Source organism: Alternaria arbusti, assembly GCF_024043155.1.
Source record: "Alternaria arbusti strain BMP 1465 chromosome Unknown scaffold_5, whole genome shotgun sequence".
Lineage (NCBI taxonomy): Eukaryota > Fungi > Ascomycota > Dothideomycetes > Pleosporales > Pleosporaceae > Alternaria > Alternaria arbusti.
Genome location: NW_026249945.1, coordinates 265264 through 292581, shown reverse-complemented (window position 1 = coordinate 292581; position 27318 = coordinate 265264). Strand labels below are relative to the sequence as shown.

Genomic DNA, 27318 nt, shown 5'->3' with positions numbered 1-27318 from the left:
GCTTGATTCGGCAGTACCTAGGTTGATCCCGTTAGCGCCCGCCGTGAGGCTCATGACATCCCAGACTTCCACGTTGCGTTTCATTTCTCTAGATTTCTCTCAACGCTCACCATACTACAAGCCATGATTAGTACATAAAGGTTTATGTACAATCGTACTCACTTGAGCGTTTTCTGTATGTTACCTGTGCGATGGAAGATGGTTTTCGCGGAATGCGCTATGCGATTCTGCACTTGCCAACTTACTGTCATCTAACGCTCACCTACGTCACCTTTCTGACAAGCAACAGCTCCACCAACTTTCGCTTCGAAAAGTGTACACGGCCGAATTCCCGAACAATTGCCTAGGTAATCTGTGCCACTCCTCACGCCACGCGACTGCTATCATGGCCGCTCTTGCGCCCGTTATCAGCAGCTTTTCGCTCATCTTCGGAGGGTGTTGCGCAAATGTAAGAAATCCACAACTGTTATGATGCCATTACTAAAGTCTGAAAGGTGTATTGTCTGGAAGCAATAGTAAAGTAAACAACGTGTAGTCCCTAGTAACAGCACGAGATCTGACACAGCCCAGGCAAGAGCCTGACAGTGGCCTACTCATTACGCTCTTCCAATTCGTGTTTACATGTCTCTCGACATTGCACTACCAGTTCGATCCAAACGGTCGTTACTTCATGCGGAGTTCGCCCGTACCATTTCGCAAATGGTGTGTCAGCGCTGCGTTGTTCTTCACGGTCAACATGCTGAACAACTGGGCTTTCGCATTCAACATCTCAGTCCCTGTTCACATCATCCTCAGAAGCTTTGGTAGTGTGACTACTATGGCGGCTGGCTGGTTCCGTGGCAAGAGATACACACCTCTCCAGGTCTTCTCCGTTGCGATCCTGACGCTAGGTGTCATGGTGTCAGCATGGGCAGATGCACAGTCAAAGGTACAGTAGAGCGATCAACGACTTATCTATAGACGCTGACCACGGAACTAGGGCAAGAACATGGATGCTTCGAGCTCCGATGAGTCGAATTCCTCTCTACAAGCTGGTCTTCTTATCCTGCTCATCGCACAACTACTCTCCGCATGGATGGGCGCCTATGTCGAGGACGTCTATAGTGAACATGGCAAGGACTGGCAGGCCAACCTCTTTTACTCCCACTTGCTGTCTATCCCGTTCTTTGCAGGATTTGCACCGGTCTTGACGCAACAATTCAAGCGCCTGCAGGCCTCGCAATCATTCGAGGTCCCACCGAAAATCGCAGAAAATCTCCCGCCAATCGTCAACAGTATCTTGGCCTCGACATCACAGCATGTTATCTATCTTACTGCCAATGCCCTTACACAACTACTCTGCATCACCGGCGTCAATATGCTCAGCGCCAACACTTCCGCCGTTACTGTTACGATCGTGCTGAACATCAGAAAGCTGGTAAGCTTCTTGCTCAGTATCTGGATATTCGGAAACCAGATGACTGGATTGATGAAAGTCGGCGCTGCCATGGTGTTTGGTGCGGGCGCTCTGTATGGGTGGGAAACATCATATCGCATCCCGCAGCAGAAGAAGTTGGAAGCCGAAAAGGGAAAGAAGGGCCAATGATTCCAGAGTGTTACCACTCGATCCGCTTTCTAGGACGCCTCGAGGCGAACACCTCAATGAGGGGGCGAACTGAACACCCTAGAGCCTACATAAACGCTAGATCTCCTAATTCGCCTCGATGATCGTAATGTAGTCTTTAGACCCGCTCAGTTTCTTCCTTGTCAGAGGTGCGCATATGACTTTGTACTGCTTGCTGGCAGGGTTGCAAGGTTGCAAGGAGATAGGCTCCGGTGGTATCTCGGGAACATGTAGAGCATGCGAAGATCATGGAGATGCCAATGCCAAGAGCACATAGACGAATATACTTGACCAGACTTCTGTTACCCCTCGCTGGGGGGCTGCGATGATGGTGGACCAATGACCGCTAATGCAGGGGCCAAGTGCAAGCGAGAGAGCCCATTAGGGATTGGCTCCTCCGGACCCTGAACTCGCGATTAGGTGTCGTGTTCTCAGAGCGGAACTCCAACTCTCTTTCCAATTCCATCAAATTCGTTTCTTTGTTTATGGGAGGTAGGCGCATTCTCGCAGCCCTCAACGCGTCGCGGCATTGGAAGCTAACATCAGAGTCTACAGGTAGCTTCATCGAGCTATAGCCCACCATGTCTTCACCAGCTGGTAGCGTCCGCCAGCGCGCAGGCAAGGACAAGAAGCGAGGAACCTCACCGAACCCGGAAGCCCTCGCCGAGAAAGTCCAGGAGAAAGTCGCCAATGTCGTCGAGAAGGCCAAGCCATACAAGCCGGTCCAGCAGGGCGGAGAATGGGACTACAAGCTCGCTATCGCTGTAATGACCGTTCTGGCATTCGTTACGCGGTTCTGGGGCATCAGACATCCTGATCAGGTTGTTTTCGATGAGGTGCACTTTGGAAAGGTGTGTATATCATGGAAGACAGAAAGAGACACGATGCACGTCCAGATCGCTAATCGCACATAGTTCGCTTCCTACTACCTGCAACGAACCTACTTCTTCGATGTCCATCCTCCCCTCGGAAAGCTCCTCTTTGCCTTCGCTGGCTGGCTCGTCGGATACAAGGGCGACTTCCTGTTCGAGAACATCGGCGATTCCTACATTACGAACAAGGTCCCGTATGTCGCATACCGCGCCATGCCCGCCTCGCTCGGTGCTCTTACCGTTCCCATCGTTTTCATGATCATGTGGGAGTCTGGCTACTCGCTACCCGCCTGCATCACGGCAGCCGGTCTTATGCTCTTTGACAACGCCCACATTGGCCAGACGCGCCTGATCCTTCTCGATGCTTCGCTTATCTTCTTCATGGCGCTCTCCGTGCTATCCTACATCCGCTTCTACAAGGAGCGTCACAATGCTTTCGGGCGGAAATGGTGGAAGTGGCTCCTTCTGACTGGTATCAGTCTGAGCTGCGTTATCTCCATCAAGTACGTCGGTGTCTTCACCTTCTTCTCCATTGGTGTACCGGTCATGATTGACCTCTGGGACTTGATGGACGTCAACCGACGACAGGGTGCCTTGACTTTGGCCGAATTTGGCAAGCACTTTGCTGCTCGCGCTGTCGGCTTGGTCATCGTTCCATTCTTTCTCTACCTTTTCTGGTTCCAGGTCCACTTCTCCATCCTCACACGGTCCGGCCCTGGTGACGACTTCATGACCCCAGAGTTCCAGGAGACTCTGAGCGACAATGTCATGAGCCTTCAATCCGTCGGTATTAACTACTATGATTCCATCACCATCCGTCACAAGGAGACCAAAGTCTACCTTCACAGCCACCCTGACCGCTACCCTCTGCGTTACGATGATGGACGTGTTTCTTCCCAGGGACAGCAGGTTACTGGATACCCCCACAACGACACCAACAACCACTGGCAGGTCCTTCCTTCAAAACCCCTAGACAGTGAGATCGGTCAACGCGTTAAGGTCGGCGATGTCATTCGTCTTCGCCATTTGATCACGGACACCGTTCTTCTCACACACGATGTTGCTTCTCCTTACTATCCCACCAACCAGGAGTTCACCACTGTGAGCAAGGACGAAGCAACCGGTGCACGCTACAACGACACTCTCTTTGAGCTCAAGGTCGACAAGGGCAAGGGCGATTTCAAGACCATGTCTACTCACTTCAAGCTTGTTCACGTGCCAACCAAGGTCGCCATGTGGACCCACACCAAGCCTCTGCCAGATTGGGCCTACAAGCAGGCTGAAATCAACGGTAACAAGGCAGTCCAGCAGTCCAGCAATGTCTGGTATGTCGATGACATTCCTTCGCTTCCTGTTGAAGATGAGCGCAACAAGAAGGAACCGAAACAGGTCAAGCACTTGGGCTTCCTCAGGAAGTGGGTTGAGCTGCAGCGCGCCATGTTCTACCACAACAATGCCTTGACCAGCTCGCATCCTTATGCATCCCAGCCCATCTCCTGGCCTTTCCTCCTTCGCGGTGTGTCTTTCTGGACTCACAACGACACTCGCCAGCAGATCTACTTCCTGGGTAACCCCATTGGATGGTGGCTTGCTTCCTCGCTTCTTGCTGTGTTTGCCGGTATCATTGGTGCCGACCAGCTGGCTCTCCGCCGTGGCATGGATGCCCTCGATGAGCGTAAGTTACCTCTCTCGTACACAAAACCCAGGTTATTCGCTTCTGTATTGGCATTTGTATTTGAAGGGGAGGTTCTAACATTCATGTCTGCAGGCACTCGCTCCCGTCTTTACAACTCCACTGGATTCTTCTTCCTCACCTGGGCTGCCCATTACATCCCCTTCTACATCATGGGTCGTCAGCTCTTCTTGCATCACTACCTTCCCGCGCATCTTGCGTCTTGTCTAGTCACTGGTGCTCTGGTGGAATTCGTGTTCTGCATTGAACCTCAGGATCCTGAAACGCCCGCCGCCGTCAAGGGCCACCGCCGCACTCACTCGAAGCCTGTTCGCGAGCGTGTTGCCTCTTCTAGCCTGATGGGCAGCTGGATCGCTATGGGTGTCATCCTCGCCGCTGCCTTCTGGTGCTTCCTCTTCTTCGCACCGCTCACGTATGGTAGCCCTGGCCTTACTGTTCCCCAAGTTCAGTCGAGGAAGTGGCTCGGATACGACCTTCACTTTGCCAAATAGATGGAGCATGAGTGAAGGATTCGCTTCGAATTGGGGTTGGGGTGTCTTCTATTGGATTAACTAGGGTAAAATGCACAGCGCGGAGTGCTGATTGTGTGGATTAGGGTCTTCTATATATTTTAGTGTGTTCTCTTTTGACGAGGCCGAGTAGAGGTCACGCCTTTGAGCACGCAAATATTTCCTATGTAATAGATATAAATACGGTGGTGAACAGTTCATGGTTCGACCATCAATTTATGAGTTCACAGATCCATGACATCACCTTTGCTGTGCATCACTCGTACTCTTTAAGAGCGTAGGCAAAAGATGATAGCATGCAACTAGGGATATATCGTTGTGCTCATGCGAGCTAGTGGAAGACAACATGATATCTACATCGTAGCGATTGGCTATGCATTCCCCATGATCTAAATGCCTCCATGCAGTTTCCAGACGCAATCCATGCCCATCTCCACGGTGCGTGTGCCAAAGCAACAGCTATCGCCCAATTCACCTTCGTCCCATTCATCTTTGCGCGGCGTCTTGACTTTCCGCTGCAAAAGCCAATCATCGTAACTCTCATCATCATGACGTTCAACTTCCACTTTCTCCGTGATACCAACTCCACTATCCTCCCGTTGCTCAAAACTCAAACTCGCCTCGAAAACGCTCAACATCCATACCGGGACCCACGATATCGGAGAGATCCCTACGGCCCATCTGGCCAAACACTCTCCGTAAGGTATCGTACAAGTTTGTGCTTTGGTTCTGGTGGATCATGTTGTCTAGTTGGCTGTCCGAAACACCCTCGCCAACGACTTCTCTAGCCTTCTCCTTGCCTTCGCGCTCGACGACCTTGTGCATGGCTAGCGCACCGAGCAAGTGCTGTGCGGCTTCTGTGTAGCAGCCGATGTTGATACACGACACGCCGAGGTTGTAGCGTGCGCGGACAAAGTTTGGACGGAGAGCGAGGGCGCGCGAGTAAGCGTCGATGGCTTCTTCGCTGCGGCCGGAGTTTGCGAGGGTGGCGCCGAGACGGTTCCAGAGGAGGTGGACTTGTGATGAGGAGTTTGAGACGCCGGATTCGGTCGATGCGAGGGCGGCGCCGAAACAGTCGACGGCTTTGTCGTATTCTTCTACGCCGTAGAAGAGTACACCTAGGCCTACTTGTACGTCGGGATCCATTTGCTCGCCCGTTGGTGAGAGTTGTGCTGCTTGGATGAAGAGGTTGGTGACTTTCTCGTGGAGTACGTGGCGGTCTGTGAAGCCCATCTCGGCGTCTGAAGAGAGTGGCTCTTTGATCAGTGATGGGTATTTGGTGGCCAGCCAGCGTTCCAGTGTCCGGTATGCGGTGCTCTCATAGCCTTCGTTGGTGTATGATACAGCCAGACCCATGAGCGCCTCCAGATTCGACGGGTCCTGCTTCAGGGCATGTTCCAACGCTCTTATAGCTGGTGTTTCCTTCTCGTTCTGCGCTTGCGACTCTCCCAACCTTACCCAAGCTGCAATGTGATTCGGGTCTTTCTGAACAGCTGCCTCAAATGCTAGGGCCGCCAGTGAGAGGTTTCCACCATCTTCCATTATCTTGACACCTTCTTCAAACGGATTCGTGACGTTCTTGAAGAGATTCTCTTGTTCGAATAGGTAGTCGCCCATGGCTGGATCGCGGACCGAGTGTGTGTTGAGCCCATCGAAGCCTTCCCATTGATCCATGTCGCCCATGTGTCCTTCGACGAAGTTCTCCTCGTTGGCAAGTTGCCTAGCGTATTCAGTCTCAGCTTGGATACCCTTCCAAATGGACTCGAAATCGTCGAAATCAACGGCATCTTTCTCTACTGACCTGTCCATTTCGTTCAGCTCTGCCTCCATGGCCTTGTTCGCCTCGGCGTCAAGAGCGCTCAGGTCCTGCTGGTCTGTCTGTTCGAGTTGTGCGAACTGGGCCTCCCAATCCTGATCGTCGAGTTCTACCATGCGCTCCTTGCCTTTGCCAGAGTTCTGCATGGGCTGCTGGAAGTTTTGTGGTGCGTATGGCTGCTGCATGCCCATACCGCCCATTCCCATTCCCATGCCGCCCATGCCCATGCCCATTCCGTACATGGGCCGCTGGTATCCCGTCATCGAAGGCTGAGAAGCGGTAGTCGGGCTCGCTGTCCGCGCGTTCGGGTTCATCTGCTGGAACTTTGCGAATTCGGCAGGGTTGAATCCGGCTGGTCTTTCTTGCATGGCTGGCCCTCCCATCTGTGGCGCCTGCATGCCTGGATCGAACTCTGCTGCCCACGCTGGTGATCCGCTGTGCTGTGTCCGTTCCAACTCGCGTCGCATTTGCTCCATAGCGAATGGAGACGCGGGACCGGGCCCTTGTGGGAGTTGTACATTCTGGTTCATGAACTCGTTCATCATCTATGAATCGCACAGTTAGCCATGATTCCTATTTGTTCGCCCTCGTACTCCTGTTCCCGACTTACGCCATCTGAAGGGCCGCCCATCTGCTGGCTTCGCATGCCCTCCTGCATTCCTCCGGGCCCCCGCCCGACCAGGCGGTCTCTCTGTAGCGACTTGTCATCCTGCACATGTTTGGTGAACTGGCTGAGCGGGTTTGCGCCCGTCGAGCATTCTGCGCCGCCAAGAAAAGACATGACGAAAGGTAAAAGATTAAGTAAGGGTGAAGCAGCGAGTATGACGCGGTTGACAGCGAGGAGGAGGTGTATGTACAGGTCGGGCGGCGAGCGGGTGCCAGATGCGCGTCGGCCGGTCTAATTGATCAGCATGTGGAGAAGCTACGCGGGGCGGCCGAGGTCGCAAATAACCGCCACACAGAGCGAGTGAATCCGAGCTTGTTCAGTAGAGCTCGGCGGCAGCACATCACTAAACTTTGACGTACAGCACGCACTACGATACTGATGAGTTTTGTACATTGCAAGAGTTCCATTAGATCGATTTGCTATTCTAGACCTAGACCCAATACCTTGAACAAAAGAAGAGGGGAATATAACAACGCCGGACGCTCTTCCACTATGATACACAAGACCCATCTATCAACACAGCATGCAGCCAACTGGACACACGTCCCAGTCATGCAGTCGTACAGATACGTCGACCATTTCCTCCATACATCATTCGTTGTAGAAGCGTGGGGCGGCCGTCCCGTTGCATGTAATCACAGTCCCTGGCCTCCTTTCATCATCATCGCTTAATCCTCCTGGGTAGAATCCGAGCGCTTGTTGTCGCGCTGGTTTTGTGTGCCAGACTTGCTGAAGTCGACGCGGAGTTGCCTGCCGTAGATGGTCTTCTCCTTCAGGACTTCCCTGGCCTTGGTGGCGCTAGCGACATCGATGAAGTCTGCGTGAGCAAAGCCTCTGGGCTGACCAGTCCTCCTGTCAATGGCGACACGGACATCCATGACGTTGCGAATGTCACGGAAGAGGTCGTTGAGGTCCTTGTCAGACATCTCGAACGACATGTTGCCGATGAAGAGGGTCTTGGAGGGAGGGTTTTGCTCAAAGTTGCCAGAGGTGCCGCTGCGGGTCCTGGAGTTGGGCTTAGGCGCGTGGAATTGGACAACGAGGTTGCGGCCTTCGAAGACCTGCATGTCGAGGTTGTCAATGGCAGCTTGGGCGTCTGCGACATTCTTGAATTCGACGTATCCGAAACTGCACGAAGGTTAGTGTTTGTTTTCCGAGACTGGGCCATCTAACATACCCTCTGCTCAAACCCCGGTTGTCGTAGACAATCTTGGTGCTCTCAAGCTCACCGAACTTGGAGAAGACACGCTTCAGCTGCTCTGCGGAAACCTCGTAGTACAGGTTGCCAATGTACAGCATGTTGTTCGGCGTGGTGTTCCTTGGGGTCCTGGGCTTTGATGACCTCTGAGCATTGTCTGCGGTCTCAGCGGCAGCCTCCAATGCATCCACGCCAACAGTAGCAGAGGCGTCGGTAGGCTCGGCCTGCACCTCCTGCTGCGCCGGCGTCAGGTTCTCTTCGACAGGTGCCTCAGCCGCTGTCTGCGCAAAGTTCTCGTCCCCCTTGGTGGCATCGTCGCTAGCGAATCGTCGCTGGAAGGACGAGATTGACCATTGCTGTTGCCTCAGACGGAAAGCCGAGGGGGTTATGGTGTTGATGGATCGCGGCTTCGCAAGGAACGCCTTGGAAGGCGACGCGGTGATGGCGCGAACGGCAGTGCGGCGGAGGAGAAACCTGCATTGGCATATCAGTATCACGATTCCAATTGCAGACGAGGCGATTCTTACATTGTGGCGGTATGGGTGAAGTTGGCAAATGTGGATGCGTTGCTAAAAGTCGGAATACCGTAAATTTTTGGGCATGGATCATTGATCCGCGCTAAGCTCCTAGCACGTGAGCGGCGTTCTCAAGCCCTGGACGCTCTCGACATGTATTGCACTTCTTGGTGACGTATTGCACATTCTGGACAGTAAGAATGTAACTATTTGCCGATTCCTCTCCCGCATAGTACAGGTCGTTGCATTCAACGTCGGACATCCTTCGCCAAGATATCAATCCTAGGCCAGGTTGATTGGTGACTTTGTGGGGTATTCATGAGGGGCAATCCTGTGCCCTGTGAGGGAATGATTTCGACTATTCGCCCACTTCAGTTCATGAGAATATTTTGACAAACGGATTGGAACATCAGAGTGCATACAGCGCGCCTCACATGCAAGTGAATGTCTTTGGTGGTCCGAATGACTCTCGGAAAAGGTCCCTTGACCCTGCCGATAACATCACAAGCCGAGGATGGAGGGGCTAGCCTGGTAACTTGCCCGAATGAAACATGATTGCTTGTAGCCTCGAAATCTTGCTCGCTATGGTTACGTACTCCTGCTGGAAGGGTATCCAGGATAAGTATGCCATAGAGTCATCGAATCCATAATTCACAAAATGGCACGGGGTCAGGCGACAGGCCGGCCGCCTCCGAGGCGCGTTCCTGGTGAGGCTCGTCTTAAAGTTTGTGTTCGCTCTAGCAACCACAACTACCATCTCTCCATAGCACCATGCTGAAAGGTAGCGCAATCCATTCCTCTATACAAATACAAGCGGAGACTGATCTGAGGAATAGGAGCCTTTTCTGCTGATGCGGACGCGTCGCCCGACTTTGGTCCTGCCCACGACGACCAGATACCCTCGTCGGAAGAGGAAGAGCTGAGCCATGACTTCTCCGAAACTGAAGCTGGCGGTAGCGGGCGCACACGACTAGACAACGGTGCGACTGCAACCGCACAGGAGAATGCTGGTACCAGCGACGAGGAAGAGGACGACAATGGCATGCTGCCCCGCGACAAGCAGCGACGGACCGCCTTCTACGATTATACTGCGGAGAAGCAGATGAGCCACACAGAAGCCAAACAGTTCTACCAGCGTCATCAGCTAGAGGCACAGTATGGAGGCTCACAGGCGGGAGAGACATACAGCCCTGCCATGCGCGCAAAGACATTCCCCGTCAACTTTGGCGGCACAGACGGTGTAGACCTCCATGGCAAGGCAGAAAGCATTCGCTCTAGGAAGAGCAATGTCACGCTCGCGAATCAAGGGCATCGGTCCAACCTGCCCATCGGGTTGTCACACACAGAGCAGTCACAGGATCCGCGCCGACACATGACTCAACACGGAGCCAACACTGCAGGTACCGGCAACGAAGGCGACGCCTTTCTCCAAGCCGATCAACAAGCCCGATCTCACGCGCAACACCCTGGTCTCCCTCACGAAGAAAAACCGCTTCTGGCTGAAGAAGGCATCCACGGTGCGGGCGCAGGCATTGGTGTTGGCACAGGAGCAGGAGGCTTCGCAATGAACGAGTCCAGTATCACCACTGAGCTTAGCTCCATCTATACGAATATCCAGAAAGTGCTAGATTTACGTCACAAGTACATCCGCTTGTCTTTGCAGCGCAACTTCGATAATCCAAAAGATGATCCAGCTTGGCGCATCTACCCCACCCCTCCTGAACCAGTATGGAACGACTCTTCCAAACAGCGTCGCAACGCAGGCGGCAGCAGCTTGCAGAACAGCGGCATCCTTGAGCCGAATGAACCGGCCAAGCCACCTCGCAAGATGGGAACAAACATTGGCGAGGACTTCCATCTGGAGGACTGTCTTCCCGTACCGGGTCCCGGAGAGATGTCGTTCCGCCTGGACAGCAGCGGTGTCTACCAAGTGTACGAGACCGCCAAGTCCGCTGAGCTGGACACGCCCATCGTATCAATCCCTACATTACGCGAATTCTACATCGATCTCGATTCCATCCTTGATATATCCTCCGACGGACCGAGCAAGAGCTTTGCTTTCCGTCGGCTTCAATATCTTGAAGGCAAATTCAATCTTTACTACTTGTTGAATGAATACCAAGAGACGGCCGATACCAAGAAAGTGCCGCACAGAGATTTCTACAACGTCCGAAAGGTCGACACCCACGTTCATCACTCAGCATGTATGAACCAGAAGCATTTGCTGCGCTTCATCAAGTCCAAGATGAAGAAGTCTCCAGATGAAGTGGTCCTGTTCCGTGATGGCAAACACCTCACGCTAAGGGAGGTCTTCGAGTCGATTAATTTGACAGCGTACGATCTAAGTATTGATACCTTAGATATGCATGTGAGTACAGACATCTGGCACTACCATACTACGCTAATATTTTAGGCTCACACGGATTCGTTCCACCGATTCGACAAGTTCAACTTGAAATATAACCCGATCGGTGAATCACGCCTACGAACCATCTTTCTGAAGACAGACAACTTTGTCAAGGGCCGATACCTAGCAGAAATTACCAAGGAAGTCATCTCTGACCTTGAAGCGAGCAAGTACCAGTTCGTTGAATGGCGCATCTCCATCTATGGTAGAGACATTGAAGAGTGGGATAAGCTGGCAGCTTGGGTCATTGACAACAAGCTGTTCTCGCCCAATGTCCGCTGGTTGATCCAAGTACCTCGTCTGTTCGACGTCTATAAGGCAACCGGACTCATGGACAACTTCCAGCAAGTCATCGTAAACGTTTTTCAACCATTGTTCGAGGTCACCAAAGATCCGTCCAGCCATCCTAAGCTTCACGTTTTCCTGCAGAGGGTCATTGGATTCGATAGCGTCGACGATGAGAGTAAAGTTGAGCGACGCGTGTACAGGAAGTTCCCATTCCCGAATGAATGGGCTACGAAGCAGAATCCGCCGTACAGCTACTGGATGTACTACCTTTTTGCCAACATCTCATCACTCAACGTATGGAGAAAGCAGCGCGGCTTCAACACTTTCCTCCTACGTCCTCACTGCGGAGAGGCTGGTGACACCGATCATTTGGCTGCCGCAGTACTGTGCTGTCACAGCATCAGTCACGGTCTTTTGCTCCGTAAGGTACCTCTTCTGCAGTACATCTTCTACCTTGAACAAATTGGTGTCGCTATGTCGCCTCTCAGCAACAATGCACTATTCCTGGCGTACGAACGCAACCCTTTCCTGAGCTACTTTAGACGTGGTCTCAACGTCTCGCTATCGACAGACGACCCTCTACAATTTGCCTTCACAAAGGAGCCTCTTATCGAGGAATACTCAGTCGCAGCGCAGATCTACAAACTGAGTGCTGTGGATATGTGTGAGCTGGCCAAACATTCTGTCGAGCAGAGCGGTTTTGAGCATGTCGTCAAGCAGAAGTGGTTGGGTAGCAACTACCATCTCCCTGGCGTTGCAGGCAACGACATGGCGAGATCCAACGTGCCCAGTATTCGTGAGGCGTTCCGCCACGAGACGCTCATGGGCGAATTAGCTATGTAGGTTTCGAACAGACATCCACATCTTCGTATGGCAGTACTAACACCGTATAGGATCGACCGCTACACGCGCGCTGCGCAAGCTGGTAATCATGATCTCACCAGCTCTAACTTGCAGTCGGAAGTGCCACAGACGCCAAAGTCACTCCAAGGAACGCATCCCACTTCTCCTACCCATGCATCCGCGGGTGGAAACCAAGTGTTCTCCAAGCTACCTCCAGCCCAAGTCGCTCGGCTCAAGCCATCTGCCTCGACGACCGACATGGGTAGTATGCAAGGCCAACCAGCTTCACCTTCAGGTACGAAGGACGGTGCCAGCTCTAGCATGACTGTCAACCCTAGCACGATTTCTGTCGCTCAGCCGACAGAGCCTGAAGAGCCGGATCAGGGACTGACGCGCTCAACAAGCACTATTACATTGGATGGGGAGCCTAGACTGTTCCCCGGTATTGTCAGCAGCAGGAGCAGGAGACGGAGCACTAGGACTAGTCAGGCCGAGGATGGTGATATGACAAGTTCGCGTTTGAGGTTCCGTACGGGTGACCAGGAGAGTGTTGTGGAGGAACGGGATACAGACGATGAGGATTAGAACACGTCACTGGTTATTGGATACTTTGTATGTTTAACAATGGGACTAGAATCACGAATGACACATGGTCTGGTTTATGATGGAATCTTCTCTTCATTATGATGCTCGATAGAGTCTCGCTCGATGCAGCTGCTAGTAACACAAGGACGCCCGCTTTGCTAGAATGAACCAAAACAACTAAACTGCCTTCTCTTCTAGTGCTCACGAGTTGAGGTTCCGCGAATAGCAGTCGAGACACCATGCGTCCCCCTCTTCCCCGACTTCTACTATGCACTTCTTACATGTCGCCTTGCTGCAGCCTACACATTGCCTCGCACAGATGAAACAGGTCCGGCCTTCGCATCTCGTGCAATCGAGGTAATTTTCCAGATCTTTCCGTCGCTTGGGCGCTTTGTTGCAGGCGTGACAGGATCGCAGGTCGGAAACGGCGTGTGATTGGGATTGGCAGGGTGATGGGGCGTCCAAGTCGACGTCCATTAGGTGTGATGTTGACTTGACGAGAGACGCTTTCGGACTGAGGCGTTTGAGTTGCTTCACCGGCCGACGTTCTGATGTGTATTCGTGTGGCTTTGAGGGGAAGAGGGCGTATGGCAGGTTGTTGTTGTTGCTCTCGAAAGGCGGGGTATTGTGGAGATGGAGGCGGTTGGAGTCGCGACTGGGTGATGAGCGGTGTTGACGTGATACGCTGCAGAGTTGTTAGAATTGGAGCTCTATTTTGGGTGGAGTATTGGTGCATACGGTTGCGGTCCGTCGTCGCCAGCCATTCTCTTTCTCTTGCCCAGGCCGGCGGCGTGTTGATCGTGGGCCATGGTGTGCCAGTAGCTGGTGGTGGTGTCGTATTGGCGCTCGTGCGGTGTATTGGGACCGAACAAGTCAGAGGTGATGTAGACCATAGTGGCGGCGACTTCGCGGTGATAGTGAGGGTGAAGCGGAGAAGCTGTTGTCGGCCTCAAAGGCGGAAGGAGCTGGAACGTGCAGCGGCGGCGTCAACACAGAACAGAAAGCGGCTTGCAAAACAGGACAAAGGGTATCGAGGACGGCGCGCTAGAGCAGGGGACGCGAATGGGCCGAAAGGAGCGCTGATGTTTAGTCGCGATGGTGCTCAGGACGGACCGGACGGCGCTTTGGATGATGTCGGCCCTTGGAAGGCGGCCGCGCGATGCTCGGCGACGTACCTGACTAGCCGGCCCAGGCAGCCAACAGCATGTGGGCCGGCGCACGTGAAGCGTGTCGCCAAGCAAAGGGTCGCGCGACTCAGCTAACGCGCGACGGCGCAGGACAGGGTGAAACATCGTCGACAGCAGCGACGAGCATCCCGCCCGCCAACTCCGCCGCCTCGGTCTCTGGCGCGTGTGCCATGTCTGCCCTTCCTGCGTGACTTGGGGCGAACGAACCATCTCCACATTATTCTCACCTACCCCACATCCTCCCACCCTGCGAAGAAGCTTGAGCCATGGATAGCGTCAATGTGTCGGAACTGGTTGCGCGCCTCGGCGCGGAGGAGGAGTCGGTGCGGAAGATGGCGGTCTTCAAGCTGCAGAATGCCATTGGCGACCCCTCCTTCGCCGACGTCTTCATATACGAAGGCGGCCTGCCCAAGCTCCGCTTCCTGGCGCTGCACTCGACCGGCAACACCCTGGCCTACTGTCTGACCTCTCTCGCACGCCTGCTGGAGTTGGACAAGGGATGGGACCATGTCACGGACGATCTGGTCGCGAGGGTAAGTCGACGACGACCTTGGAACGAGGGATTGCCTGAAGAGGTCTAACAACTATACTCTAGATCGTCGACCTCGTTGTCGCGCAACCTCTCGTCAACGTCAACCGCGGTGCCATGTCGGTCCTCGCTGCCATTGTCGGCCACCCCTCACACCGTAACTCACAGGACGGGACCACGGGCTTCCAGCGCTTGAAGCCCGCCGTCGACTCTCAGCCCGACTTCCTACCCTCCCTCGTCGAAAAGATCACCTCGGCCGACCACGCGCTATGCGCAAACTCCCTACAGCTCATCAACGCGCTCATGCGAGACGCCATCGCAAACGACGCGGCCTTTGAATGGCCCAAGTTTATCAAGCAGCTGCAGGAGCTGGGCGTGATTAAGAGCGTGTACGGGCTTATGCAGAGCTCTGCGATACAGGATCTGGCACATCCACTACTCGACTTCCAATCCTTGACCAAGATACTGCTCAGGAACTGGAGGGAAGAGAAGGTTGACTTGGAGAACCCCGATCACAGGAGGGCGATCCGGGGTCTACACACGGCGAGTAATCCAGAAAAGTCAGCATCAGACCCCAAAGGAAGCAAGAAGCACAACCCGGATAAATGGAAGCGTCTGGGCTTCGAGACGGAATCACCCGCGTGGGAGTTCGATGCGACTGGCTTCCTAGGCCTCATGGACATTACAGACTTTGTCTACAAGAACGAAGACGGGTTTCAGAAACTTTTGCTGGAGCAGTCGGCAGAGCCGCTCGAGCAGCGATGCCCAATCGCTCGCGCAAGTCTGTCGGTCACACAGACCCTATACGAACATTTTGAAATAGATAAGCTCGACGATGTGGACTCCCACCGGCCTACCGACTCGCGGGCCAACTTCGACCGCTCATTCAAGCCTCTCCTGCTCCACTGGTCCAGGTTACATACGAGTGGTCTGAGTGCCTTCATCCGACTATGGAAGGTAGCCGGCGCACAAACCGAGGACTTTGAGAAGATCGAAGAGCTTGTCCGCATCTTGATCGAGCAGGTCGTGGGCCAGGCGCCACGCATGAGGGATGTCAAGGACGTCGAGGAAGATCTGGCTGAATTCGAGCTGAAACGCCTGAGAGAACTCCAAATGGAAGTACTGGAGCTGACCTACGAGGATGCATGGGGCCATCATCTCCGGTATGCAGTTTGTGTTGATGTAGTCTGTGCTCAGCTAACTCTCTACAGTCAGGTCCGTGACGAGCTCAATCACGAGGCTCTGCAGTTTGTAAAGGAGCAGCGTATAAGATGCCTGCTACAAGGCGCGTGGTTTCCAATGGGTATCGACTACGGCACGAGTGCGGGTCCGGTAACCAGCAAGACCCTGAATCGTTCTGTGCCCTCATCATGGCGTTTTGTCCGATTGTCGCACAACCGGCGATATTTGCATTACGCTGACTTTGACGAGAAGACGGCGACTGAGCCGAGGTTAGACACGCTGCAGGAGAAGAGTAAGTGTAACGCGTCCACGCGTCGTTTATGGTTTGCGTTACCGCAGTGGCTGACCCGCATGTACAGTCGATCTATCCATTGTCTCTTCGGTGGTGAGCAATGTCTCGGCTTCGGCGCCATCGACCGCATCGTCAGACAGTACGGTCACAACCCTGCCAGGCCACGAGCGGGCTTCGACGTCGACCAAGATCACGATCCACGGTTACCTGCCCCCGTCCAATCATGCGCGGCAGGCGTCCAGCGGCTCAGGTGCAGGGCGAAAAGAATCCGTCCTACTGCATCTGCATCCCCAGAGCCATACCCTTGCTTCCGAGTGGCTTGATGGACTGCTGATGCTACTGAACCAACAGCCAATTACCGCCGACACCAATAAGTTGGTAACCTTCATCGGCGGTTACGGGCTCAAGATCCGTCTGCTCAACGTTCGCTACGAAGATGTCGGGCTGGAGGAACCAGTGCTCCCCAGTCGTGAAGGACTGGATGACGAATACTACTGTACGTGCTTCTCCTTTACACCGTGGCACGGGCTCAATACTGACTTGATACCTTAATGCAGATGACATTGCGGGTGCCTGAAGATCTAGAAAATGCTTGTTCACGGACAGGAGTCCTGGACAACAAACATCGATCTTGTGCAGGTAATAGTGAAATTAATGGGGCCGCCAACGTCCAAGCTGCATGATGTTGGGAAGCCTAAGCCTACGCTTCCGAAAGCCTAATCTTTCTCGATGCGGAACTAGGCAACGGCGGGGTGGAAGACGTTCGCCGTCTTGTGAATAGACGTCTGTCGACGTTCAAATTGGGAACCAGGTACCGCTCTCTGGGAACCATATTAGGAACTGTGCAGGGGGCGGTAACATTTGTGTTGGCGCGGGAGCTGGATGCGCTTCTCTTGAGATACCCTTGCTTGTACCTGTGCAATACGCTGCAATTAGACAGATTGTTTGGAGCGTGCGTGCGTGTTGTCAGCCTGTCGTCGTTACGCAGCGCATGCTCGACGTTGTACAAGGCGTCTGGTAATCGACGGTGATCTGTGCGATATTAACCCGTGACACGCTGGCGCAGCCATTGAGCCGGCCAGTCGGGCGGCCTGGTAGTAACGCCATAACGCATATTCCAGAAGCAAGTATATTTGATGCGGAGGCTTAATCAGGCAAATGTGATGGAGAGCATCTGTCGACTCCGCGAGCCGGGCACGTTGGCCAGCGGTGTGTCGCACGCTAAGCATCGTGGCTCCGCTGACGGTGTGTTCCTGGCGGCCACGGGCCTGAAACAGCGGACGGCAAGGTGGAGAGAAGCGGGGAGGAGGCCTGTCTGCACTACCTGACTCAACCAACGACCGCACGCGGGCCTGGCGTGCTCTCGGATACATCAGCCACGGTTCTACTAGGGCCCAGGTGTGAGGTGGAGAGCAGAGAGTGAGTGCGTCGCTGGCGGCGCGTTAGCCTGCAGCTGCAGCATCCCGCGACACGAATATGCAGCCGCCCCAAGTGCGAGCGACAGTCGTACGCTGCTGAGCCCACAGATTGTTTCTATCCCCCAGCGGCCGTCCTGTTGGACCTCATATAATTCCTTCTTCTTCGGACTTTCGCTTGCTGCTGTTCGGATAGCCCTCCGGTCGATCCTCGAGAACAAAGTACAGCAGCATTGCTCAACCAAACGTTCACGACCAAGTGCCCGCCGCACCGCCCGGCCACGGCGTCAGGGCCGCCATTCGCAGCGTCGTCCGCGCAAACCACGCCCCCATGTGCCTGAAGCCAAACGTTGCGCCATCGCCGACGTCGAGATCCGAGCCGAAGCCATGAAGAGCAAAGCCAAAGGGACTATTCTGCCTCTGCGGCAGGCCGAATTCGACGCCCTGCCGTATTCAGTCCAGTAAGTAATATTCCGCGCTCCTGAGTGGTCGGGACGTGTGATAAGGGCGCGTTATGCGCGTGCATATACCGAATCCCCCACCATGACTTTTTGTGTACCTTGCAGTAGATGAAGGGCCTGTCAATTATGCCATGATGCCAATGCTAATTCGTCCCGCTACAGGAGAAAGTACTTTTCATCCCTGGAGCGTTTGCAGATCGCCCAGCACGCCTCCGACGAGCCTACTACATCAGGCCGCTCGTCCCAGGCCAGCACCGCTTCCAAATCCCACCGGCCCTCGCTATCTCTCGGCACCGGACGACGCAGACGCAAATCCGAAAAGGCTGTGCACGCTCACGACATCTCCCACATTGACCTTGACTTCTTTCTCTCCTTGCCTGAAAAGGTCCGCAAGCAGCATTTTTCCCGCGAAGAGCAGGCCCTCCTCCAAGGCAGGCACGAACAGGCGTTCCTTCCCGACGACCAGGACCCCGAGTGGGCACAACAACGCTTCAACGATTTTCACTTCGACTTCTCCCACTCCACGCTCGACCTTCCGGAACCCGGCCGTTCACGACGTCGTTCATCTTCGGCCTCTTCAACCGTCAGCCCTTCCCGCCCTACTTTCGGGCCTTCTTGTACATCAAACACGGACAAGGACCGAAACACCCATTTACTATATCTCGACACAATGGCCACGCCCATCTTCCATCGGAGGGAAACCTCAACGGCAGACATGAGACGAACCATGTCCCTCACATCGCACCCTGTCCGCCTTGGATCTTCATACATGGCGGATCCTCCACTCTTCAATGCCAGGCCGAATCGACTCCACCAGCGTGCCCACTCTTCTTCTCTTACAGGCCACATATCGCCGTCTACGCCGCCAACTCTCATGATCGACCCCGAAGCGACACACTACCAGGATCCCGAGGCGAGGAAAAAGCTGCGCATGTATCTTGCATCTCCTCAAAAGTTCGACGAAGCGATTGAATTCGGCTTCCCATCGTCCGCTGGAAGCGACGCCGCTACACCCCACTTCCAGCTGCCACAGATCGACAATCATGCTCGCAAGTTCAGCCGAGACATGCACACCTTCCTTAGGGATGGGCAGCTGTCGTTCTTCGAAGACCATCCAAAGGAGAACCAGGGACTGGAATCTGATGCCGGCTCTGTAGCCGATATGGACTCACCTGCCACGCCCTCTAGCACCGGCCTGTCTTTCCGCATGCACTCCCGACAAATCTCGCACCGCAAGTTCTCGGTCGATTCGCCGGCTCCGTCGCCTGTCCACTCCGCCAATGGGCATTTTAATCGCGAGATGACACTCCGTATGACCTTGACCCGGCCCGATTTACGAGCTGACGAAGATCAACTGTATGGCTGGCAAGGCTCAGGCTCGAGCTCAAGTCCCAAAACCTCGAAAGACGATCCTCTGGCACTGGAAGACCTTGTCTTCACCGACGACATGACCGGTACCAAGGGCGCCTTCTACGTTAAGCCTAAACCGCGCGGAAACCTCGTGAGCCGCCTACTGAAGCGTGCCAGCCTCAAGGCCACCAGTCGCTGATCCCCATTTCAGCCTGCATCTATTAATTCACTTCTCACATTGTACTTTTTGCCTGTCTTTCCTAATAAAGACCAACAACAGGTCTGCTGCGTTTCAGCGAGCGACTTCTATTTCCTTGTCCAGCCATTTTCTAGACATTTACGGGGGTTTACGAAAGCTCATCAGACTGTACGATTATCACGATGCACGAACCGAACGATTCAGATGCATGAATGAGGCGTTTTCCTTTCATCTCCCATGTCCAGCTACCCTGTTGGTATTTCTTCATACTTAGCTAGCCAAGAACTTCATCGAGAATGATACCCAGTCGGCAGCAACCAAAACTGGTCTGTCGCTTTGATACCACCACTTCGCCTCATCCTTGTCGATAGCATTGTTTCCGCGTATTTCCTATTACATCAGGCAACAACGGTTACTCATCGCAATTGCCGATACAGTCCAGCGTCTCAACTCGCAGCACCTGACTTTTGCCGAAGGAGTGATCGCCCCCAGCGATCATGACTAGGTCCTCGTACTCTCTTCCGGAGCTTTACCTACCCGTTCACACTACCCGTCTTATCTCTCCACATGTTTCGCCAAAGAACCACACTAACCATATTGTCCGCAGCGGAGAGATCTATATCGCATAGATGTTAAGGGCAGGGATGGTTGTATGACGTTGCCGTTTTCATCCAGTGGCTAGGCAAAGATCAACATTACAGTACTCGTACAGTTTGCATGCAGTAGTTGATACTAGGCGTTGTATGCGTTTCGTGGTGCTGGGAGGATGTGTTTCGGTGGCGAGGTAAGATGCATGAGAAGGAGGGTTATTGGGCAGCTAGGTTGAGGTTGAGTATATGTGAAAGCATTGGTCGATCCAACGCATCAACACATCACACAACATATTCCACCAACCATCATCTCCATCTTCCCTCTTTACTCCCCCAACCCTCCACTTGCAGTCAACAATGACGTGCCCACTACACTTGCCCCAAAAATACAGCGAACAGCCCATCAGCCACTGGAACATGAAACAACCACTCACTCTTATCCTCCACCAGCTCCCCCAAATCCACCACCGCATTCCGGTGAAGCTCCACCTGCCCACCGGCTCTAGATTCCTAATGGGTTCCCTTGCCGAACAAGTCTGACTTACCTATACGCGGTTCCTGGTACACTAACCCACTAGATGCCGAACCGAACTGCTCCAATCTTTACGGTACGCTACGTTTCAGCTTGCGCTAGATTTTTCACTCCCACAGGGCTCGATCTTGCGTTCGCAGCGGATAGCGCGCGCGTACAGTCAATCGGGTCATGTGTGGCGGGGTCTGGAATGCTGGAGGGGTTGTTTTCTTGGGTCGGTGACGCATCTGCGTGAGGTGACGATGTTGTTTACATTGTACGCTGGGTTTTGCGAGGGTGGCACTGCAGGTCGTTGTTGTGGCGTTGGCTGATCGACGGGAAAAGAAAGTTAGGGAAAAAGGTACGGCATATGCATGTCATTGTCCGGTGATGCGAAAGTAAGAGGAATGCCGTTAGATTGCATACGGCGGCTGGAGGTGGTGTTTTCCGGGGTTCTTTACTTTTTTCGCGCCTTTGTTTATTACACGCGCGTAGTGTAGCCGGAGTCGTATTTAAGATTTATTGAAGGTGCTGATGATGAATGCCTTGCTAGTCAGCATACCTGTGTATGAGTTCCGTGGCCGCAGCTAAAAAGTGATGTTGCTGCAGACACGCTGTCCATCGGCGTTCCCGAGGACGGGATTCACATCTTGGCCGTGTGATAAGCGGCTACAGCGAGCTCACAAACTCGATCGTCTGCTTGCATTGAAACGGTTTTCATGTTGTGATATTCTGCAATGTTAGGTGCACGACAAAGTCGTTAGGCCAGGGTGCTCGCGTTATCGTGGTGAGGCATCACACACATACACTACTCATGAACACGGCACGGAAACACTGCGTCTACATGCTGACGGCCGGATAACCTGTGCGGGCGAAAGATTAGCCCGAAAAGCAATTGCTTCGTCACGCGCGCGGATAGTCGCATTCGCATTCTCCATTTACCAAAAACGAGTCAAGTTGAAAACAGTGCTCATTTCAGGTGCATACCCCAGGATCAAAGTGGTCCGAATTCGGCATCTGGAAGAAGAAAAGTGATCCACGGCTTATCCTTTCTGGACAGTCTGCAGAGAACGACGTGTCCCGCTACTGCAGTCCCATGCTCCCCCACGTGCAGGTTTTAATTGCACCGTTCATGCATTGAACGCAATATATGCGTAACCTTCACATGCAATGTCATGACATTCCAAACACTTATTTGGCATCAACACTTGTTCGAATTTTTCATTACTCGTGGTATCCTGCGTCTTTTGCTGCCAAGTCAATCCATTTGCAGTTCTTTACCTCGACAAGGCGATGTCGTCGATTCGCAGAATCATCTTGACGGTCTCGGCTGCAAGCTCGATAGCGCTGGTGCTGACCAGCAGTGGCTGCAGTACGTTCTCCTCGCTGATGTCGTTCTTGACACCCCCGCTCTTGATGCTGATACCAGCATTCTTCTGCTCCTGCGCGTGCCTATGCCTTAGCTCTGTGACGACCTTGATGCTGTTCAGACCGGCGTTTTCCGCCAATGTTGTCGGAATGACCTCCATGGCATCGGCGAAAGCTTTCCAGCAAATAGACTCAGTGCCAGAGAGCTCACGAGCCTTGAGTGACAGCTGATGCGCAATCTCAATCTCCGGGGCACCGCCACCAGCAAGTAGCGCCTTCTTCTTGACCAACGAGCGGATGGCGCAGTGAGCGTCGTGTAGAGATCGCTCGGTCTCATCCAAAATGAGGTTGTTAGCACCGCGGCAGACGATGGAGACAGTGTTGGCTGCTGACTTGACGCCCGAAACCTTGACGTATCGTGCGCCCGATGCCTGTACCTCCTCGACAAGGTCTGCCGAACCGAGCTTGTCTTCTGTGAATGAATCGATATCGGCAATAGGCTTGCAGCCAGTGCTCTACTGTGCATTAGCTTCGTTACAGGTGAATCACTTCTCTTACGCACCTTGCAAATGAACTCAATCTCGTCACGCTCAATATCCTTGATGACAAGAATCTTCAGCTTAGACAAGAAGTGCAGACTGAGGTCGTTGACTGCGTCTCGGAGGATAGACTTTTGGATGAAGAGAACGTTGCACTTGGCTTTCTGGATCTTCTTGACCATGTTCAGCAGATATGTTCGCTCCTCCTTGAGGATCTTGTCCATTTGCCTGTAGTCGTTGACGACAATCTGGTTCTCCATGTCTGGTTTCGGTGGGCTCAACTGGAACTGAATGAGACCTATCCGTGCCTTCTCCTTCAATGTGGGACCACCGGCGCTCTTGACTACAGGCTGGTTGAGAACCAGTCCGTCGATCATCTCGCTATCTTCGATGGTACCGCCTGACTTCTTGATCATCCGGATGTTCTTCAAATCCACGTTGTCGGCAGTCTTGGGGTCGATGACCTTGAGGACTGAATCCACAGCCATGATGGGTAGCTTGGGCTCCTGAGCGACGATCTTGGAAGAGAGCGCGGTTGTAGCGGTCTTGAGGAGCGTTTGCCTATCTGTGAGCGAGATAGGGATGGCCATCTCGGTCAATATCGATATCGCCTCCTGCGCTGCCCGTTGGAAAGCCTCTGATATGACTGTGGGGTGGATGCCCTTGCCCAATAACCTCTCAGCAGCGCCCAACAGACTTCCAGCAATGACTACGACGGACGTTGTACCATCTCCAGCTTCGATATCTTGGGCGTGTGCGAGGTCGACGAGCATCTTCGCGGAGGGATGCATAACGCTCATCTGGTTCAGCATGGTAGCTCCGTCGTTTGTGATGATGGTTTGGCCTTTGCTGGTTTGGATCTGGACAAGTCAGTTGTGATGGCTAGCGATTTGCGCCTGTCTCGTACCATCTTGTCCATGCCCTTTGGTCCCAAAGACTGCCAAAAAGTTAGTATTCGTCTCTTCCCCGCACCTCGTGGTGGGACATACAGTTCGGATCGCATCTGCCACAGCTGCACAATTTGAGTTAGCGAGATGCTCCTAAGAGGGAATGAATAGGTTCTGTACCTCTTGCGGCGATGATGTTGGCGCTGCGAACAGCCCTGGGCTTCTCCTTGTCCTGGGCCAATGTCAGTCAATGTTTTCAGAGCTTAGTGACGAAGCGCACCTTGAAGGCAGTGTTACCGCCACCGGTACCGCCATTTGCAACTTGAGCAGCCATCTTTCAGTATACAGGAGGAACAAAGCTAAAAGAGGGGTATCGTGGGAGTTTGGCGGGGAAGTTGTGGTGCCTGGACGCGAACTGACAATATTTCGAGAACGCGATAGACGTAGCGCACGGCCAATCCCCAAGCTCCGACTCGCCGGGCCATTGCCGCATCACAGCTACACCTTCACCCAGTACACAACAACCAACTCCATACACTCGCCCGCGCCGCCGCATCTGCTCTCACTGTGGCTCCTACCCGGACTCATCCACAACTCGACTGCACGCATAGCCCGAACACTATCTCGGCCACACGACAGTCGCCGCCCACTCCGCAAGCATGCCTTCAGCCACAGGCCAGTCCTGGGAGAAGTACCAGAAGAACTTCGCCGACGACGAGGTCGAGGAGAAGAAGATCACACCTCTGACCGATGAGTAAGAGACGCCGAGTCTCGTTCAACGCAGGCATGGGCTAATGGCATCACAGGGACATCCAGGTGTTGAAGACATACGGCGCGGCACCCTATGGCGCCGAACTCAAGAAGCTCGAGAAGGAGATCAAGGACAAGCAGCAGACGATAAACGAGAAGATTGGCGTCAAAGTAAAGACTCCTTCACCCTCCTCCATGCTCGACTAACGCCTCCAGGAATCAGATACCGGTCTCGCACCTCCACATCTCTGGGATATCGCCGCCGACCGCCAACGAATGCAAGAAGAGCAGCCCCTCCAGGTCGCACGATGCACCAAGATAATACAAGACGAGAAGGACTCGGAGAAGAGCAAATATGTCATCAACGTCAAGCAAATCGCCAAGTTCGTCGTCAACCTCGGAGAGCGCGTCTCGCCCACCGACATCGAGGAGGGTATGCGCGTGGGTGTTGACCGCAACAAGTACCAGATTCTGCTTCCCCTACCGCCAAAGATCGACCCCTCGGTCACTATGATGACGGTTGAGGACAAGCCCGATGTCACATACGGAGATGTTGGAGGTTGCAAAGAGCAGATTGAGAAGCTACGAGAGGTCGTCGAGATGCCCCTGCTATCACCAGAGCGCTTCGTCAACCTGGGTATCGACCCCCCGAAGGGTGCTCTTCTCTACGGCCCTCCAGGAACTGGAAAGACCCTTTGCGCCCGAGCTGTTGCCAACCGAACCGACGCTACCTTTATCCGAGTTATCGGTTCAGAGCTTGTCCAGAAATACGTAGGAGAGGGAGCCAGGATGGTGCGCGAGCTGTTTGAGATGGCACGAACAAAGAAGGCGTGTATTATCTTCTTCGACGAAATCGATGCTGTCGGTGGTGCTCGCTTCGATGACGGTGCTGGAGGCGACAACGAAGTACAACGTACCATGTTGGAGCTTATCACGCAACTGGACGGTTTTGATGCTCGCGGTAACATCAAGGTCATGTTCGCGACCAACAGACCTTCGACTCTCGACCCAGCCCTCATGCGTCCCGGCCGTATCGACCGAAAGATCGAGTTCTCACTACCAGACATGGAAGGCCGTGCTAACATTCTCCGTATTCACGCCAAGAGCATGAGTGTAGAGCGCGACATCCGTTGGGAGCTCATCTCTCGTCTCTGTCCCAACAGCACAGGTGCCGAACTGAGGAGTGTAGCTACTGAAGCAGGGTAAGTTCAAGTTGAGCGAACTGCATATGAGACATATACTGACTACCTCTGAAGCATGTTCGCAATTAGGGCTAGACGGAAGGTCGCCACCGAGAAGGACTTCCTGGCTGCTGTGGACAAGGTCATCAAGGGCAACCTCAAGTTCAACTCGACCGCTACCTACATGCAGTACAACTAGATGGCGCCACTCGCGGCGATGAAAGCAGCTTATGTATTTACATTAGAAGGCAGCACTGGTTTTGTATGAGTACTCACGATGATGCTTTTCTTCCACTTAGATGGACAAGGACATAATGCATTATTCGAATCATCCTGTGCTCTGCAATGGAGTTTTGACGAAGCATAACTCAGTCGACATTGTTTGTGATTGATATAAGAATGGTATATGTTGCATCACTATTCAAACTAAACAGCCATCTTCTTTAGCACACCTCAACCCAGAAAGAAACTAGACACCTTAGAGCCTACATTGACGTTAGCTCACCTGCTTTGCATGTTCTCATCTTGTTGTAATCTGCAGACCTGTTCAGTTTCTTTCTTGTGTGAGGTGAATATGCCATTAAACTACAACTGTCCCGCCAATATCACACAAATCAACATCAACACCCCACTTCAACCCAGCTGCCTCCGCACCCTTGCGCCATCTTTCAGGCGGCTCAGTGACCGGTTCATAGCTAGCCGAGTAGGCACCACGAAACGTGCCAAAGTGCATGCCTATACTCTTCTTACTCCTCACATCCCTATGTATAGCCAAAGAATCCTCCGGACTAGAGTGTTGACCAGACAAGACAGACCTCGGTTTGAAGCAACCCACAGGCACGAGTGCCAGATCAAAGGGACCGTACAACTCGCCGATTTCTTTGAAAGCTGGACAAGGCGGGTGCGGCGCGTCGTGGTGCGAGAATTGGTCGTCGGAAAGAACGTGGCAGTATCCTGTGTCTCCCGCGAAGAAGACCTTCTTGCCAGACGAAGACGGTTCCTTGACGATCCAACTACACCACAGTGTACCGTCGAAGTTCCATGGCGTGCGTCCAGATCGATGTTGCGCAGGCGTGCATATCAACTCTACGCCCCCAGCGCCCTTTTTGAACACGGTTATGCCACCCCACCAGTCCATCTCTTCGACTTGATCCGCCTTGATGCCTGCGCCTAGCCCTGTCAGAACAGACTTTACGCCTAATCCGCAGAAGAAGCGCAAGTCGTCGCCTTGTTTCGCATTCAGCTTCTTCAGTGTGTCCGAGTCGAGGTGGTCGTAGTGGTCGTGGCTGATGCACACAGCGTCGATTTCAGGGAGCTCGTCGATGGTGCATGGTGGAGGCGTGAAGCGCACAGGACCAACCATGCCATAGGGTCCTACGCGCTCACTCCATACGGGATCGAGGAGGATGCGCATTCCCCGCTCGTTTCCTTCCGAAGCTGTTGTTTCGATCAAGAAACTCGCGTGCCCTATCCATGTTGCCTTCAGCCCGTTCTGCGTATTGCTAAAGTCGGGCTTGCGCACGTCGACCAGGCCTAATCGGTCGGCGGGAATGGGGACGAAGTTCTTGGGTGTGCTGAATCGCGTTCGGACGGCAGCGATTATGCCGTCGTTCTTATACGAGGGCCATGGGTTCTTGAAGCTTGTGGGTGGCTTGCCGATGTGATGGGCCGTCGTGTATGTGTCTGGCTTGTGCGGGGGTAGCGGCGTTATGGAGGATGAAGGAGGCATTCTCGATGTTTGGTAGTGCCTAAAAAACAGCGCGAGGATGCAAAGGGCTTGATGTGGGCGCGCATGGCTGGTTGTCGTGTAGATGGGACTATGACGACGAATGGCGGGTGTGGAGGCGGCGATAGGCAGCGCTCGTCGGAGGCCACGTTCGT

The 27318-nt window shown here is 53.6% G+C and overlaps 11 protein-coding genes across 11 annotated transcripts; 6 read left to right on the top strand and 5 right to left on the bottom strand.

Annotated features, from left to right (window-relative positions):
- Positions 1-385: 385 nt before the first annotated feature.
- On the top strand, positions 386-1585 carry J4E86_004603 (uncharacterized protein; the record flags this gene model as incomplete). Its single annotated transcript, XM_051445141.1, has 4 exons — positions 386-448; positions 495-520; positions 571-928; positions 980-1585. The coding sequence occupies 4 exons, from the start codon at positions 386-388 to the stop codon at positions 1583-1585; spliced, it is 1053 nt and encodes a 350-aa protein (XP_051303238.1).
- Positions 1586-2184: 599 nt separating this feature from the next.
- J4E86_004602 (uncharacterized protein) lies at positions 2185-4659 on the top strand (the record flags this gene model as incomplete). Its single annotated transcript, XM_051445140.1, has 3 exons — positions 2185-2454; positions 2518-4150; positions 4244-4659. 3 exons carry the CDS (start codon positions 2185-2187, stop codon positions 4657-4659), a joined length of 2319 nt encoding a protein of 772 aa, XP_051303237.1.
- A 621-nt stretch (positions 4660-5280) lies between these two features.
- J4E86_004601 (uncharacterized protein) lies at positions 5281-7274 on the bottom strand (the record flags this gene model as incomplete). The annotated part of the gene is made up of 2 exons (XM_051445139.1): positions 5281-7038; positions 7104-7274. 2 exons carry the CDS (start codon positions 7272-7274, stop codon positions 5281-5283), a joined length of 1929 nt encoding a protein of 642 aa, XP_051303236.1.
- Positions 7275-7828: 554 nt separating this feature from the next.
- J4E86_004600 (uncharacterized protein) lies at positions 7829-9135 on the bottom strand (the record flags this gene model as incomplete). Its single annotated transcript, XM_051445138.1, has 3 exons — positions 7829-8288; positions 8338-8832; positions 9038-9135. The coding sequence occupies 3 exons, from the start codon at positions 9133-9135 to the stop codon at positions 7829-7831; spliced, it is 1053 nt and encodes a 350-aa protein (XP_051303235.1).
- Positions 9136-9644: 509 nt separating this feature from the next.
- Positions 9645-12996, top strand: ADA1 (putative zinc finger protein; the record flags this gene model as incomplete). Its single annotated transcript, XM_051445137.1, has 4 exons — positions 9645-9654; positions 9710-11241; positions 11287-12407; positions 12462-12996. 4 exons carry the CDS (start codon positions 9645-9647, stop codon positions 12994-12996), a joined length of 3198 nt encoding a protein of 1065 aa, XP_051303234.1.
- Positions 12997-13197: 201 nt separating this feature from the next.
- On the bottom strand, positions 13198-13681 carry J4E86_004598 (uncharacterized protein; the record flags this gene model as incomplete). Its single annotated transcript, XM_051445136.1, has 1 exon — positions 13198-13681. A coding segment is annotated over one exon (484 nt), but the record flags the coding sequence as incomplete, so codon positions are not given.
- A 768-nt stretch (positions 13682-14449) lies between these two features.
- Positions 14450-16763, top strand: J4E86_004597 (uncharacterized protein; the record flags this gene model as incomplete). The annotated part of the gene is made up of 5 exons (XM_051445135.1): positions 14450-14716; positions 14779-15875; positions 15924-16186; positions 16254-16682; positions 16744-16763. 5 exons carry the CDS (start codon positions 14450-14452, stop codon positions 16761-16763), a joined length of 2076 nt encoding a protein of 691 aa, XP_051303232.1.
- Positions 16764-17988: 1225 nt separating this feature from the next.
- On the top strand, positions 17989-19611 carry J4E86_004596 (uncharacterized protein; the record flags this gene model as incomplete). Its single annotated transcript, XM_051445134.1, has 2 exons — positions 17989-18062; positions 18225-19611. The coding sequence occupies 2 exons, from the start codon at positions 17989-17991 to the stop codon at positions 19609-19611; spliced, it is 1461 nt and encodes a 486-aa protein (XP_051303231.1).
- Positions 19612-21989: 2378 nt separating this feature from the next.
- Positions 21990-23840, bottom strand: CCT4 (T-complex protein 1 subunit delta; the record flags this gene model as incomplete). The annotated part of the gene is made up of 6 exons (XM_051445133.1): positions 21990-22595; positions 22643-23479; positions 23527-23556; positions 23609-23631; positions 23687-23738; positions 23787-23840. 6 exons carry the CDS (start codon positions 23838-23840, stop codon positions 21990-21992), a joined length of 1602 nt encoding a protein of 533 aa, XP_051303230.1.
- A 325-nt stretch (positions 23841-24165) lies between these two features.
- On the top strand, positions 24166-25636 carry RPT1 (26S proteasome regulatory subunit 7; the record flags this gene model as incomplete). The annotated part of the gene is made up of 4 exons (XM_051445132.1): positions 24166-24260; positions 24313-24427; positions 24473-25458; positions 25513-25636. The coding sequence occupies 4 exons, from the start codon at positions 24166-24168 to the stop codon at positions 25634-25636; spliced, it is 1320 nt and encodes a 439-aa protein (XP_051303229.1).
- A 381-nt stretch (positions 25637-26017) lies between these two features.
- Positions 26018-27166, bottom strand: J4E86_004593 (uncharacterized protein; the record flags this gene model as incomplete). Its single annotated transcript, XM_051445131.1, has 1 exon — positions 26018-27166. One exon carries the CDS (start codon positions 27164-27166, stop codon positions 26018-26020), a length of 1149 nt encoding a protein of 382 aa, XP_051303228.1.
- Positions 27167-27318: the final 152 nt, after the last annotated feature.